Here is a 12,705-nt window from a genome sequence, read left to right on the forward strand (position 1 = left end):
AAGTAGTTCTAAGTTCTAGGGGACTTATGACCACATCAGTTGAGTCCCATAGTGCTCAGAGCCATTTGAACCATTTTTTTGCAATCTTTCGTGTATAAATGTTTATGCTACGTTGAAAATTTGCAATTGCCGAGTGACCATTCGATTCTTGTCTATATTCATATCATATAATGTAGACTCAGCAGTATTTGGCTTGTAATGCGACAACTACGTATCCCAGCCCCTAGACAACAAAACCAGCCAAAACTTCCAATATTTCAACTCTGATTCTGAGGGTACATAGTTGAGGAACACCACACCACATCATTTCATTTTATTATTTGAAAGCCCGCAACTCACATCGCTAGCATCGGCACTAGCATCACACGATGTTAAAGGGGACAGTACCAGGGTCCTGCATCCCACGCAGCATGCTCAGCCTGAGTAGATGCCCTCCGACATGCGAGGCACCTGTGTGTGGGCGTGTGCATTTGTATTGCATTGTGGGAGAATCCCAAGGTTCATTGCAGGCCATAGGCGATATCGGCAGTCTGATGTCGCAGCTCGTCACGTCACTCTGGAACATCACTGAAGCCATATCTGGCTGTGACTGCAGTTACCATTGGTGCCTCCAAATTCTCTGCCTCTGAACCTCGGACCAGACATCATGGTCCCTACAGGCCAGGTCACTTGCCACGTACTTGGACCTTCTGTGTCTCGATGTGACCTCTGCTTCCTTTGTCCCACTAACCACAGGGATGGGAGGGGATCACGTTTTGGGAATCTGTGGAGACAGAGGCACTCCGTCATCCAGATCTTTCCTCGCCCCAGCGGCAACGATGCAGTCTATTGCCGGGGTCAGGCTGCTGCCCCTTCTACACACACCCTCTTCTCCTCCTGTCCCCCCCCCCCAGCATACTTGCCTGGGCCTCCTGTCTCTGTGGCCCCAAGCCCATGACGTTATATCCACCCGCTTTCCCCTCCCACTCTCCTCCCCACTCTGACACCGCCAGTGACCAAACCATTTTCAGCCCTATGGTCTGAGGGTGTGGGGTTGATCTGCAAGATGCAATTTCCACCCCCACACTACTACAGAAGTCAGACAGACGCTCGTAACGTTCTAAAGAGAAATGCCTGAAAAACTTTCAGCAATAAATATCTTCTGGAGTCGTCCGCTGTAAGGAAATGACACAAAAATACACAAAAAAATAACTAGTGGGATACTTGGGTACTGGAGTAGTGCTAGTTAGTGTAAGAAAAATATGGAACTAACGAAAGTTATTATTTATTTTGCAAAAATTCTGAGAAATCACAATGACACCTTTAGTTATGAATTGAACAAGTTTTATCCTGGTTCTTTTCGGAATGTGAAGTTACCTTTCAAGGATAGGATTCGCTAATGAAATTTCTACACAAAGTTTAAAATGGTAGTTAACTTGGCAGAATGACTGAGAGCCGCGTCTACTGCACTTGAATAATTATCCTTTGGAATGTAGGTACGGTCGAGGCTGTCACATGTGAAATGCAGTGAAGTGTACTGTTGTGGAGGAAATATGGGGCTCGCAAGAGCTGTAGCGCACAATACCGTAAGCTGTGATGACTGCTGTCTGCGCCGCTCGCTGCTGACAAATAAGATAACTCTCGTTCTATCTGGATTGACCTTCGCCAATCAAACTCTCCCTATGCCTTGATGAAGTCAAGGATTCCTATTCGCTCCTAGTCTAACTATTGGCGTGGTACACCGGTCAGATAACCAGCCCACCGCAATGACACTCAAAAGTCGCTCGGAGGCGTTTAACTCTGTCCGTTCACACCGCACAATAAGTGTGTCGGCCAACACAGTGAACAACGCTTAATCGCAAGGACTCAATATAGAGTTGCCCTTTGATTCACTCTCGACAGAGGTGCTCTCCCAGTGAGGTACTGAGGAGAGACTTGTTCCTCGCTCTTTCGAGTACACGTACGAGCGCGCAAGCTCTCGTTTCGTGTTCTCACTCCAAGAGCGACAACGGAACGGCGCCTCTCCACGCCAGACGTGAAGGGGTATATCTTTCGGTCTCTTCCATTATTCCTTCAGCTCAAGGCGTCAGAAATATCGTCTGCCAATCAGCATTGCTCTTCTAAAACGGGAGAATGACGTTTCGTTTAAGGTGACCAACACAGAAACCTGTAGCTTTGGCGTTTGCTATCTCCCTGTGAAAATCTCTGAAACTGTGTGCTATGTGTAAAGAATGAATAGGCCGACCGCTCCCACACAATGTAGCGGAATTTGCTTTTAAGCTGAACGCGGGGTCGTTCCCCCTTTTCACTCAGGTCCACGCTGTCCGCTACGAGTGGTCACCGGCCGACATGGGCTGGGTCGTCCTCTGAAGGGCCTGGCGTCCCGCTGTGCGGCCTCTCTCCCGAACTAAAAGCCTCTGTGACCGTCGTGTCTGGAATGTATGTGTGCACGTCAGCCTAGAGTATTTCAACCATGGTGCGCTCACTTGTCAATTGCATATAGTTTACATGAATTCATACAACATTGACTTTGTCTTATCGAGTTTGGGTTCGAATGAAGCGTCTTGATGTGCGGAATATGATTCTGAGGGCGGAACATGTAAGCAATGAAGGTCAGGAGACCGCGACGTCTTACAATGGTTATGTAAAGGCATTTCTGATCACCACAGATTGAATACTATAAGACACTCGCTGTCTACACAAAGGCCAAACATATAATAAACTTTGCATCACAGTTGTGCAGGGCAAATGTGCTTGGTATCTGTTATGGTTATCACTTGAAAAATTGCTTAACAGTGAGCTGTGATGGATCTGAAAATCATGCAACTACTACTCCAAGCTTCATCGAAAGAACTGTCACAGTGTCGTATCCTGATTGGTGAAAACCAGTATGCAAGATAGTGGGCATATACAATGCAAAGTGAGTAGGTGCTTTACTTTCAATCAGACCTCACAGGAAAAAGTTCCATGAGGAGATCACTTACTATCAATGTGGATGAACAAAGCCACATGTAGATGTAGGGTACTCTCCATTGCAATAAATATGTGGACGAAAATGTGAGAAATGAATGTTACAATGTTTAGAATAGTGGTACAGAAATTGTAGTCCCAGATGGACAATACAAATAAGTTTAAGTGCACACATGGATTCAAATGAGTCACAAAGGAAAATTAAAGCCAACAATATTCTCATAAAAACAATTCTAATATATTCAACCAAAAAAAAAGTAAAACTCCATCGCAAGGTGATAAATACGTGACATGACAAGCTATTCTGAATAAAATTACTTGAAAATATGCAGGACGTTTCAAAAAGGACATTGGAAGTCAATTTCTTCCCAAACTTGCTGTAACATTGCAGGTGTAACTTGCTCACTGGCGGCGTAAATTCTTGCTCTAAATTCAGCTAGAGAAGCCGGCACAGGAGGTACAAACACGATATTCTTAATGACTCTCCATAAAAAAAATCGAGTGGTGTCGGGTCTGGGGAACGCTGGGGCCATGCAGTTGGCGCATCACTGCCAATCCGTTGACCTGGAAAGCAGTCACTGAGAAAATGCCAGATGTCAGCCAGGTAGTGAGGTGGTGCACCATCTCGAATCGATCTGTAGTATAAAAACATTTTGGAACATATCCAAGTACACTATCCCATTTACGGTTCTCTCACGGAAAAAATGGGCTGTACACTTTGTTCTTGCCCAGTTCACAAAAAGCGTTCAGTTTTTCGCTATCACAAACATGTTGCAATGTTTGATGTGGATTTTCACTGCCCCAAATCCTATAGTTATGTGTGTTAACCTTGCCACTTAAGTGAAAAGTCGACTCGTCAGAAAAGACGATGTTCATTCTCACGAATTTGGTTTAACATATGCACACAGAAGTTCTTGCGAGCAAATTTATCAGTGTCTTTTATAGCTTGTACGATCGTCAATCTGTGTGGTTTCAAATGCAAACGATTTCTCAATACACGCCAGACAGTCGAATGTGGGATTTGCAGTTCACGAGATGCATGCTGAGTCGTTTTCGTAGGGCTGTTGATAAAGCGTTGTCTCGCTCACTCAACGACGTCGTCAAGATATGGACTACCTGATGAATATCCAAGCCTCACCGAGCACCCGTGTTTCTACAAAACATTTATGCCACTCATAAATTGTAGGCCTACTAGGATGATCTTTTGCTTACTTGGTAGGGAAACTACGTTGAACCGTTGTCGCCGACTTCGATTCTTCAAACCAAAACACACAGCTAGCACTCTCGGGTCCAGTGAAGGCAGCCATCTTTAACGCAACTGCCGCTAGCGCTCCTTACAGTGCGATTCGGCACTAGCGAACTACGCGAGACAAAACACGGTGCATTTCCCCACAAATTGACGCTACACTCACCTCTGTAGGTACTATGAATTAATCTATATCAATTTTCTTCAAGTTGTAAAGTCCTTTTTGAAACACCCAGTACTTGTGGTAGAAGCACCATGAATAGAACGTAAATGACGTGGACAGCTAAAGCCCACATCATCCACCTATCGAGCGCAACTGTACCAAACAGCATGCTGAAACACCAAAATACCACCAGCTTCCCCCAGAACGTCTAAACCACACTAATGCAGGACTCAAACGCAAGAGTGTAGCTTTGTCTTTCAGAGCATATCGGCACAAATAAAATTTGGCAGCCTCTCTGCACTCCCATTGGCACACGCCAGTCAAAGCTCCTGAACTGCTGGAGATACGGCATGAGAAGCAGCGTAAGGATATCTCCTGGCGGGCGGTCAAACTCGCGAGGCACGCGTAATTTCAAACGAGTGATTTGTGCTGGTCGCACATGTTCAGAAAAAATGTTCAAATGTGTGTGAATTCCTAAGGAACCAAACTGTTGAGGTCATCGGTCCCTAGACTTACACACTACTTAAACTAACTTAAGCTAAGAACAACAGACACACCCATGCCCGAGGGAGGACTCGAACCTCTGGCGGGAGGAGTCGCGCAATCCGTTACAAGGCGCCTCAAACCACGCGGCCACTCCGCACTGACGTGTTTAAAGAGGTAACTGTTAATTTACATCATGAAGTGCGGTCACATGGATCTTAGGACCTTAGAATAGGACTTGTGACCTCATTATCCAAATAAACTGAAAGAACATACAGGCTCGGTCACAGTTTGATTTATCTGGACAAATGACTGGTTTTGGCCTGACACCTATAATCAGATCTTAAAACTTCGCTATGTATCCTATGCATCCTGACGCTTTTTAAGATCTGATGACAGCTGCAAAGCCGAAACTGTTCATCTCTTCAGATAAATCAAAATTTTGCCAAGACCGTGAATTTTGCTGTGTATGCACTCTTTATTGTTTACACTTATACCGCTTTCAAAACTGACACCCAGAATGGATGTTTTTAAATCCGTAAACATCGTAACTTGCTTTTGTTTGTTCCAGATGAGTATGGACACCACAGCTGTATGCCTCATAGCTTGTCTTCTCTTTGCGCAAGGTAAGAACCTAAGACATACTTACAATTAAATGTAACATATTTTAGATATATCGCACCATAGTTGCCAGCCGCTGTGGCCGAGCGGTTCTAGACACTTCAGTCCGAAACCGCGTTGCTGCTCTGGTTGCAGGTTCGAATCCTGCCTCGGGCATGGATGTGTCTGATGTCCTTAGGTTAGTTAGGTTTAAGTACTTCTAAGTCTAAGGGACTGATGACCTCGATGTTAAGTCCCATAGTGCTTAGAGCCATTTGAACAACATAGTTTCTAATATTAATAGCCGGCTGGTGTGGCCGTGCGGTTCTAGACGCTTCAGTCTGGAACCGCGTGACCGCTACGGTCGCAGGTTCGAATCCTGCCTCGGGCATGGATGTGTGTGATGTCCTTAGGTTAGTTAGGTTTAAGTAGTTCTAAGTTCTAGGGGACTGATGACCACAGATGTTAAGTCCCATAGTGCTCAGAGCCGGCCAGTATTAATAAACATCGCTCGTTGTCGTAAGAACTTAAGCACCAACGACACGCCAAAAAAATATTGTCATCATTATTGTTGCTGTTGTAGTAATAAGTCCGACGTTTGGTCTAATGCAGCGCCACCTGGTAATCTTCATCTCAGCACAATTACGAGAGGCGTTCAGTAAACAATGCAACACAATTATTTCTGAAGGCAGGTCGGTTTTATACAGGATTCTAATGTACCAAATTATTCCCCACTCTTTTGGCTACAAAACCTTATTTTTAAACATTTTTCCATTCAATCCGACGGCCTTACGCCACCTTACTCGGAGAGTTTGTATGCCTACATGGCACCACGTTACTGGACGTCGTAGGAGCCAATGCCTTGCATCAGTAACCGCCCCACCATCTACACTGAAGAGCCAAAGAGACTGGTACACCTGCCTAATATGGTGTAGGGACCCAGCGAGCATGTAAAGATGCAACAACACGACGTGGCATGGACTCGACTAGTGTCTGAGGTAGTGCTGGAGGGAATTAACACCATGAACCCTGCAGGGCTGTCCATAAATCCATAGGAGTACAAGGGAGGAAGATCCCTTCTGAACAGCAGGTATCCCAGCTTTGCTCAATAATGTTCATGTCTCAGGAGCTTGGTGGCTGGTGTTCCTGTAGCCGCTCTCTAGCAATTCTGGATGTGTGGGTTGTCGCATTGTCCTGCTTGAATTGCCCAACTCCGTCGGAATGCACACTGGACATGAATGGATGAGTGTAATCAGACAGGGATGCTTATTTACGTGTCACCTGTCAGAGTCGTATCTAGACGTATCAGGGGTTCCATATCACTCCAACTGCACACGCCCCACACCATTACTGAGCCTCCACCGGCTTGAACAGTCCCTTGCTGACATGCAGGGTCCATGGATTCATGAGGTTGTCTCCGTACCCGTACACATCCACGTTCTCGATACAATTTGAAACGAGACCCGTCCGACTAGGCAACATGTTTCCAGTCATCAACAGACCAATGTCGGTGTTGACGGTCCCAGACAAGCGTAAAGCTTTGTGTCGTGCAGTCATCAAGGGTAGATGAGTGGGTCTTTGGCTCCGAAAGCCCATATCCTTGATGTTTCGTTGAATGGTTGGCACGCTGACACTTGCTGATAGCCCAGCATTGAAACCTGCAGCAATTTGCGTAAGGGTTGCATTTCTGTCACGTTGAACGATTCTCTTCAATCGTCGTTGGTCCCGTTCTTGCAGCGATGTCGGAGATTTGATGTTTTACCGGATTCCTGATATTCACGGTACAGTCGTGAAATGGTCGTACTGGAAGATCTTCATCGTTACCTCGGAGATTATCTGTCTCAACGCTCGAGTGCCGACTATAACACCACGTTCAAACTCACTTAAATCTTCCATTGTAGCAGCAGTAACTAGTTGTCTTATATAGGCGTTGCCGATCACATCGCCGTGTTCTGCCTGTTTACGTATATCTGTATTTGAATATGCGTGCCTATACCAGTTTCCTCGTCACTTCAGTGTAGTTATTGGCTCTTGTGTGCGTGCTTCATGGAGAATGAGACGTTCACTTGCATTTTTGTGACGACGAACAATCTGAAGTCGTTTGTTCAATTTCCTGAGTATAGTACAGTACTCTTCAGAGTTGATCGTTGTAGCATGAGGGAAGACGTGCCGGCAGTCGTGGCGGAGCGGTTCTAGGCGCTTCAGTCCTGAACCGCGCTGCTGCTACGGTCGCAGGCTCGAATCTTGCCTCGGGCATGGATGTGTGTGATATCCTTAGTTCAGTTAGGTTTAAGTAGTTCTAAGTTCTAGGGGTCTGATAACCCTATATGTTGTCCCATAGTGCTTGGAGCCATTTGAACCATTTTCTGAGGGAAGACGTCAAACAGAATAATCCCTTAAGAGTCCCAGAAGACCGTGAACATGACTTTACCAGCTGAGGATGCGGCTTTGAAATTTTTCTTCCGTGGGAGGTGGTGTGGTGCAACTCCATTGATTGTCGTTCGGTTTCCAGTTTGAAGTGACATATCGATGTTTCATCGCCTGTGCCGATGTTCGACAAAAAATTGTTACAATCAGCCTTGTAACGTGCAAGCAATTCCGCACAGATGGTGCTTCGTTGCTCTTTATGGTCTTGTATTAGGCGGTGAGGAACCCAGTTAAAATGGTTCAAATGGCTCTAAGCACTATGGGACTTAACATCTGAAGTCATGAGTCCTCTAGACTTAGAACTACTTAAACCTAACTAACCTAAGGAGATCAGACACATCCATGCCCGAGGTAGGATTCGAACCTGCGACCGTAGCAGTAGCGCGGTTCCAGACTTAAGCTCCTAGAATCGCTCGGCCACAGCGGCCGGCCAGAATCCCAGTGGGCACACCCATTTGAGTACCCCGTCTGGGGGAAGAGTGTGTCAGCACTACCAACAGAGACCTCCAGATGAGCAGAAAGGTGTACGGTGATCCATCGACCACCTCGAATGAGGGTGTCCGCACGATCCAACATTAAAGGAGTGAGCTGTGTGCGGCCGGCGAGCACACAGGAGATCGGACAGGTTTGCGCGACTTCGTCGCGATGGTAACAGACGCCTCGCCCAACGACTCACCGTGATTTTGTTCACTGTCATGTCCCCGCAGACATTCTGCAAGCGCCTGTGAATTTCAGTGATGATCCGGTTTTCTGCCGAAAGAAATTGCATGATAGGTCTCTGCTTGCAATGCACCTGTCCGCAGCTCGTGGTCTAGTGGCTAGCGTTGCTGTCTCTGCATCACGCTGTCCCAGGTTCGATTCCCGGTCGGGTTGGGGATTTTCTCTGCCCAGAGTCCGGGTGTTTGTGTTGTCTCATCATTTCATGATCATTATCATTCGTGACCATGGCTAGATTTCCTGTCCGCATCTCGTGGTCTAGTTGCTTGCGTTGCTGTCTCTGGATCACACTGTCCAAGGTTCGTTTCCCAGCCGGGTTGGGGATTTTCTTTGCACGTGGGGTGGGTGTTTCTGTTGTCCTCATCATTTGTTCCTTATTATCATTCGTGACCATGGCTAGGTTTCCTGTCCGTAGCTCGTGGTCTAGTGGCTAGCGTTGCTGTCTCTGGATCACGCGGTCCCAGGTTCGATTCACGGCCGGGTTGGGGATTTTCTCTGCCCAGGCACTGGGTGTTTGTGTTGTCCTCATCATTTCATCACCGTTATCATTCGTGACCATGGCTTGATTTCCTGTCCGCATCTGGTGGTGTAGTGGCTAGCGTTACTGTCCCTGGATCACCCGGTCCCGGGTTCGATTCCCGGCGGGGTTGGGGATTTTCTCTGCCCAGAGTCTGGGTGTTTGTGTTGTCTCATCATTTCATGATCATTATCATTCGTGACCATGGCTTGATTTCCTGTCCGCATCTCGTGGTCTAGTGGCTTGCGTTGCTGTCTCTGGATCACACTGTCCCAGGTTCGTTTCCCAGCCGGGTTGGGGATTTTCTTTGCACGGGGAGTGGGTGTTTCTGTTGTCCTCATCATTTGTTCCTTATTATCATTCGTGACCATGGCTAGGTTTCCTGTCCGTAGCTCGTGGTCTAGTGGCTAGCGTTGCTGTCTCTGGATCACGCGGTCCCAGGTTCGATTCACGGCCGGGTTGGGGATTTTCTCTGCCCAGGCACTGGGTGTTTGTGTTGTCCTCATCATTTCATCACCGTTATCATTCGTGACCATGGCTTGATTTCCTGTCCGCATCTGGTGGTGTAGTGGCTAGCGTTACTGTCCCTGGATCACCCGGTCCCGGGTTCGATTCCCGGCCGGGTTGGGGATTTTCTCTGCCTGGGGAGTGGGTGTTTCTGTTGTCCTCATCATTTCATCATCATATCATTCGTGACCATAGCTAGATTTGCCTGTGTACAAAAATTTGGCTGTGTAAAAATTGGGGACTTTGTACGGGCGCTCCTGACCGCGTAATTGAGCGCCCGACAGACCAAACGTTATCATCACCCTTGGCACGCACGTCAGTTCTAGACGCCATTTTGAAGGCTACGTACGCGCCGCACCTATCGGAACTTCATGAAACTATGGACGCTGAAGCTGGAATATTCCACCATGTCCCGCAGGAAATTCCACATTTTTTAAACCGAAACTGGCGGGGAAAAAATATGTTGCATTACTTACTGAACGCCCCTCGTACTTCAGCCCATATCCATTTGAACCTACTTATGTACCCATGTCCTGCTCTCGCTCTGCAAGTTCTAATCCCAACACTTCCGTCCCATTACCAAACATTCTTTGGTGCCTCATAACATATCGCATCAACCAATCCCTCCTTTTAGTTGTGCGATAAATTTCTTTTTCCCTTTGTTTGATTCAGCACCTCTTAATCACTTAATGTGGCTACCCGTCTAATCTTCAGTAGTCTTCTGAAGCGGCACATTTCAAAATCTTCCACTCACGTTAACATTTTATTTCCATGCATGGGTACACTCCACACAAATACATTCAGAAAAGACAATTAACACTTTATTTCATACAGTTTTCGATGTTAAGAAGTTTCCCCTTTTCAGAAATGCCTTTCTTGCTAAGGCATTTTCTTTCCATTGCAGTTTTTATCTCCTTCACTTCGGCCATCGTCAGTTATTTTGCTCCCAAAGTAGGAAAAATCATCTACTACTTTTACAATCTCATTTGCTTATCTACTCGTAATTCATTCAGAAACGTCTGACTCAATTTCCCTACGTTCCGTTACCTTCGCTGCACATTTGTTGATGTTGATGGTATGACCTCTTTCAAAACTTTCCCCATGATGTCTGCACGAATATTCTGCAAATCACACTCAAGTGCCTGTCATCAGCATAACTGCAGTTACTGTTACGAGCGCGTTCCTGCGTTTATTGCATGTCGATGAGTGGTTCATGTCTGTCATGTCGATGACGTCCTGGGCGAATGCACACGAGTCGTATCGCCAGGTTCAATATTTCCCTTTCCCATACTGAAACGTTTGTGTGTCAGGAACAAGTTTCGCCATAAATGGGACAACAAGCTGGTAGTGTGGACGAATAATTTCGTTAGTGTAGTAGTATAGAACAAGAAAAGATTCCCCTCCTCCCCCCCCCCTCCAGCAAAATCCCTCGAATCTTGATGCGCATACCACATATCCCAGGCCACCTGTGGATAACACAAATAGTTGTATCAATGGGACACGGCCTTGAGCGAATTTCCAATGGTTGACCATACTAATGTTGGAACACATTTTTCAAAAGCTATTTGTTCAAAACAAACCAAATGTGAAACGGGCATAGATTGTCATGTTTTCTTCAAAGAATACTACTTATTCGAGAGTAGTATTGCTATCACAGCAGAAACTAATAGAAAAGCCCGTGATGTAAAGAACAGGCGTTTATGGAATGCTGTCGCACGCTCGATGTTCTCAGCACCGACCACACAGGAACTACTATGGCTATCGTTGTGACATGTGTGGATCAGTATCCGTCAAGAGCGATTCCAACGTTTAGTAGAGTCCACGCCCGGATGTGTTGCTCTAGTTTCGAGGAGCGACTCACGATTAACATAACAACAAATGCCTTCCCAAGACTTTTGACCACTCTGTGTAGTTCCCAAGACTTTTGACCACTGTGTAGTTTCCAAGACTTTTGACCACTCTGTGTAGTTTAGGTTCTTAAGGGGACCACACCCTGCCTATCTAACCCATGTTAATTTAGGCAAGTATTTGACCCTTTTCTGAAAAAACTACTTGATTCTGGACCTTCATATTTTCACTGTATGTTACATGATGCTAATAGAGTCAACTGTACTAAAATATACTTTATCCATTTTATAGTTTTTAAGAAATACTTTTTTTAAATTTATTAAGGAAAAAATATTAAGTTCTTCTGCTGAAAATATTTTTTGTGAACTTTTTATGTTATGCAGAATGTCTGAAAATTTCATTCATTTATTTATGAGTTTCTGATAAAATAGGGCATATGTACTGAAATTTTTTGTTTGTGGGAAATTGACTTAAAAGAAAAAACTTTTGAAATTTGTTACTTACAGTTAATTAAAACTGTCCTGCTGCATATGATGGACCTTCTTTGGCCTCTAGCAGGTCTTCCAGCTTCTTTTTCACCTCCCTGGATGTTTGTCTTGCTTTCTTGGCCATATTAGATGCAGACCTGTCTGCATCGGCTATCCTCATTTTAACGTAATGTTGCAGCCCAGTGATCATATTTTCACCAGGATTAATTCCCAGCTTTTTCAGTACCCAACACTTTCCAATATTACCACAACTGAATGTAATAACAGCATCATTGCATGCAGTTTCATTGTATGCATGACTACAAATATAGTTTTAGGAAGGCGGTTCTAAATTATGCTGTTGAAACATTCATTTGGGTTCTGTGTCTGCCCATGCAGAAATTTCCTTAGAAGGTCAGGATGAGCCAAGTCTCTGAAAATAGGTTTAATTGCTGTAATAACAGCAGCAGGAAGAGAATGCTGGTGAGAATAAGACTCTCCAGTTGACAGAGCCCTATTGTATTTGCATCATGAATTTTCTCCTGACAGACACAATCTATGACATGGCTTATCATCAGTAGAGGACTTACGGAAGAATATGGCCCAAACATCTCTCTTCATTGCCTCCAGATTTTTTTTATTTCTCCTAATTGACTGTCCATAGTATACCTGCAAGTTTTCTATTTCAGTTTTAGTTAACCGACCCTATCTGGTCAACAATTTTCCATCTTCTAATTTGTTTCCTCTCATATCAACAGTTAGTTTTCTCAGCATTGTTCCC

The 12,705-nt window shown here is 45.4% G+C and overlaps 1 protein-coding gene across 1 annotated transcript in view; it reads left to right on the forward strand.

The window, feature by feature from the left end:
- Positions 1 to 12,705, forward strand: part of LOC126215342 (carbonic anhydrase) — a 177,337-nt gene that overhangs the window by 101,508 nt on the left and 63,124 nt on the right. The window contains exon 2 of the mRNA XM_049942024.1: positions 5,413 to 5,467. Within this exon, the coding sequence (XP_049797981.1) occupies positions 5,413 to 5,467 (55 nt within the window). The remainder of the gene's footprint in view (positions 1 to 5,412; positions 5,468 to 12,705) is intronic.

This window comes from Schistocerca nitens, chromosome 12 (genome assembly GCF_023898315.1).
Source record: "Schistocerca nitens isolate TAMUIC-IGC-003100 chromosome 12, iqSchNite1.1, whole genome shotgun sequence".
Classification (NCBI taxonomy): Eukaryota; Metazoa; Arthropoda; class Insecta; order Orthoptera; family Acrididae; genus Schistocerca; species Schistocerca nitens.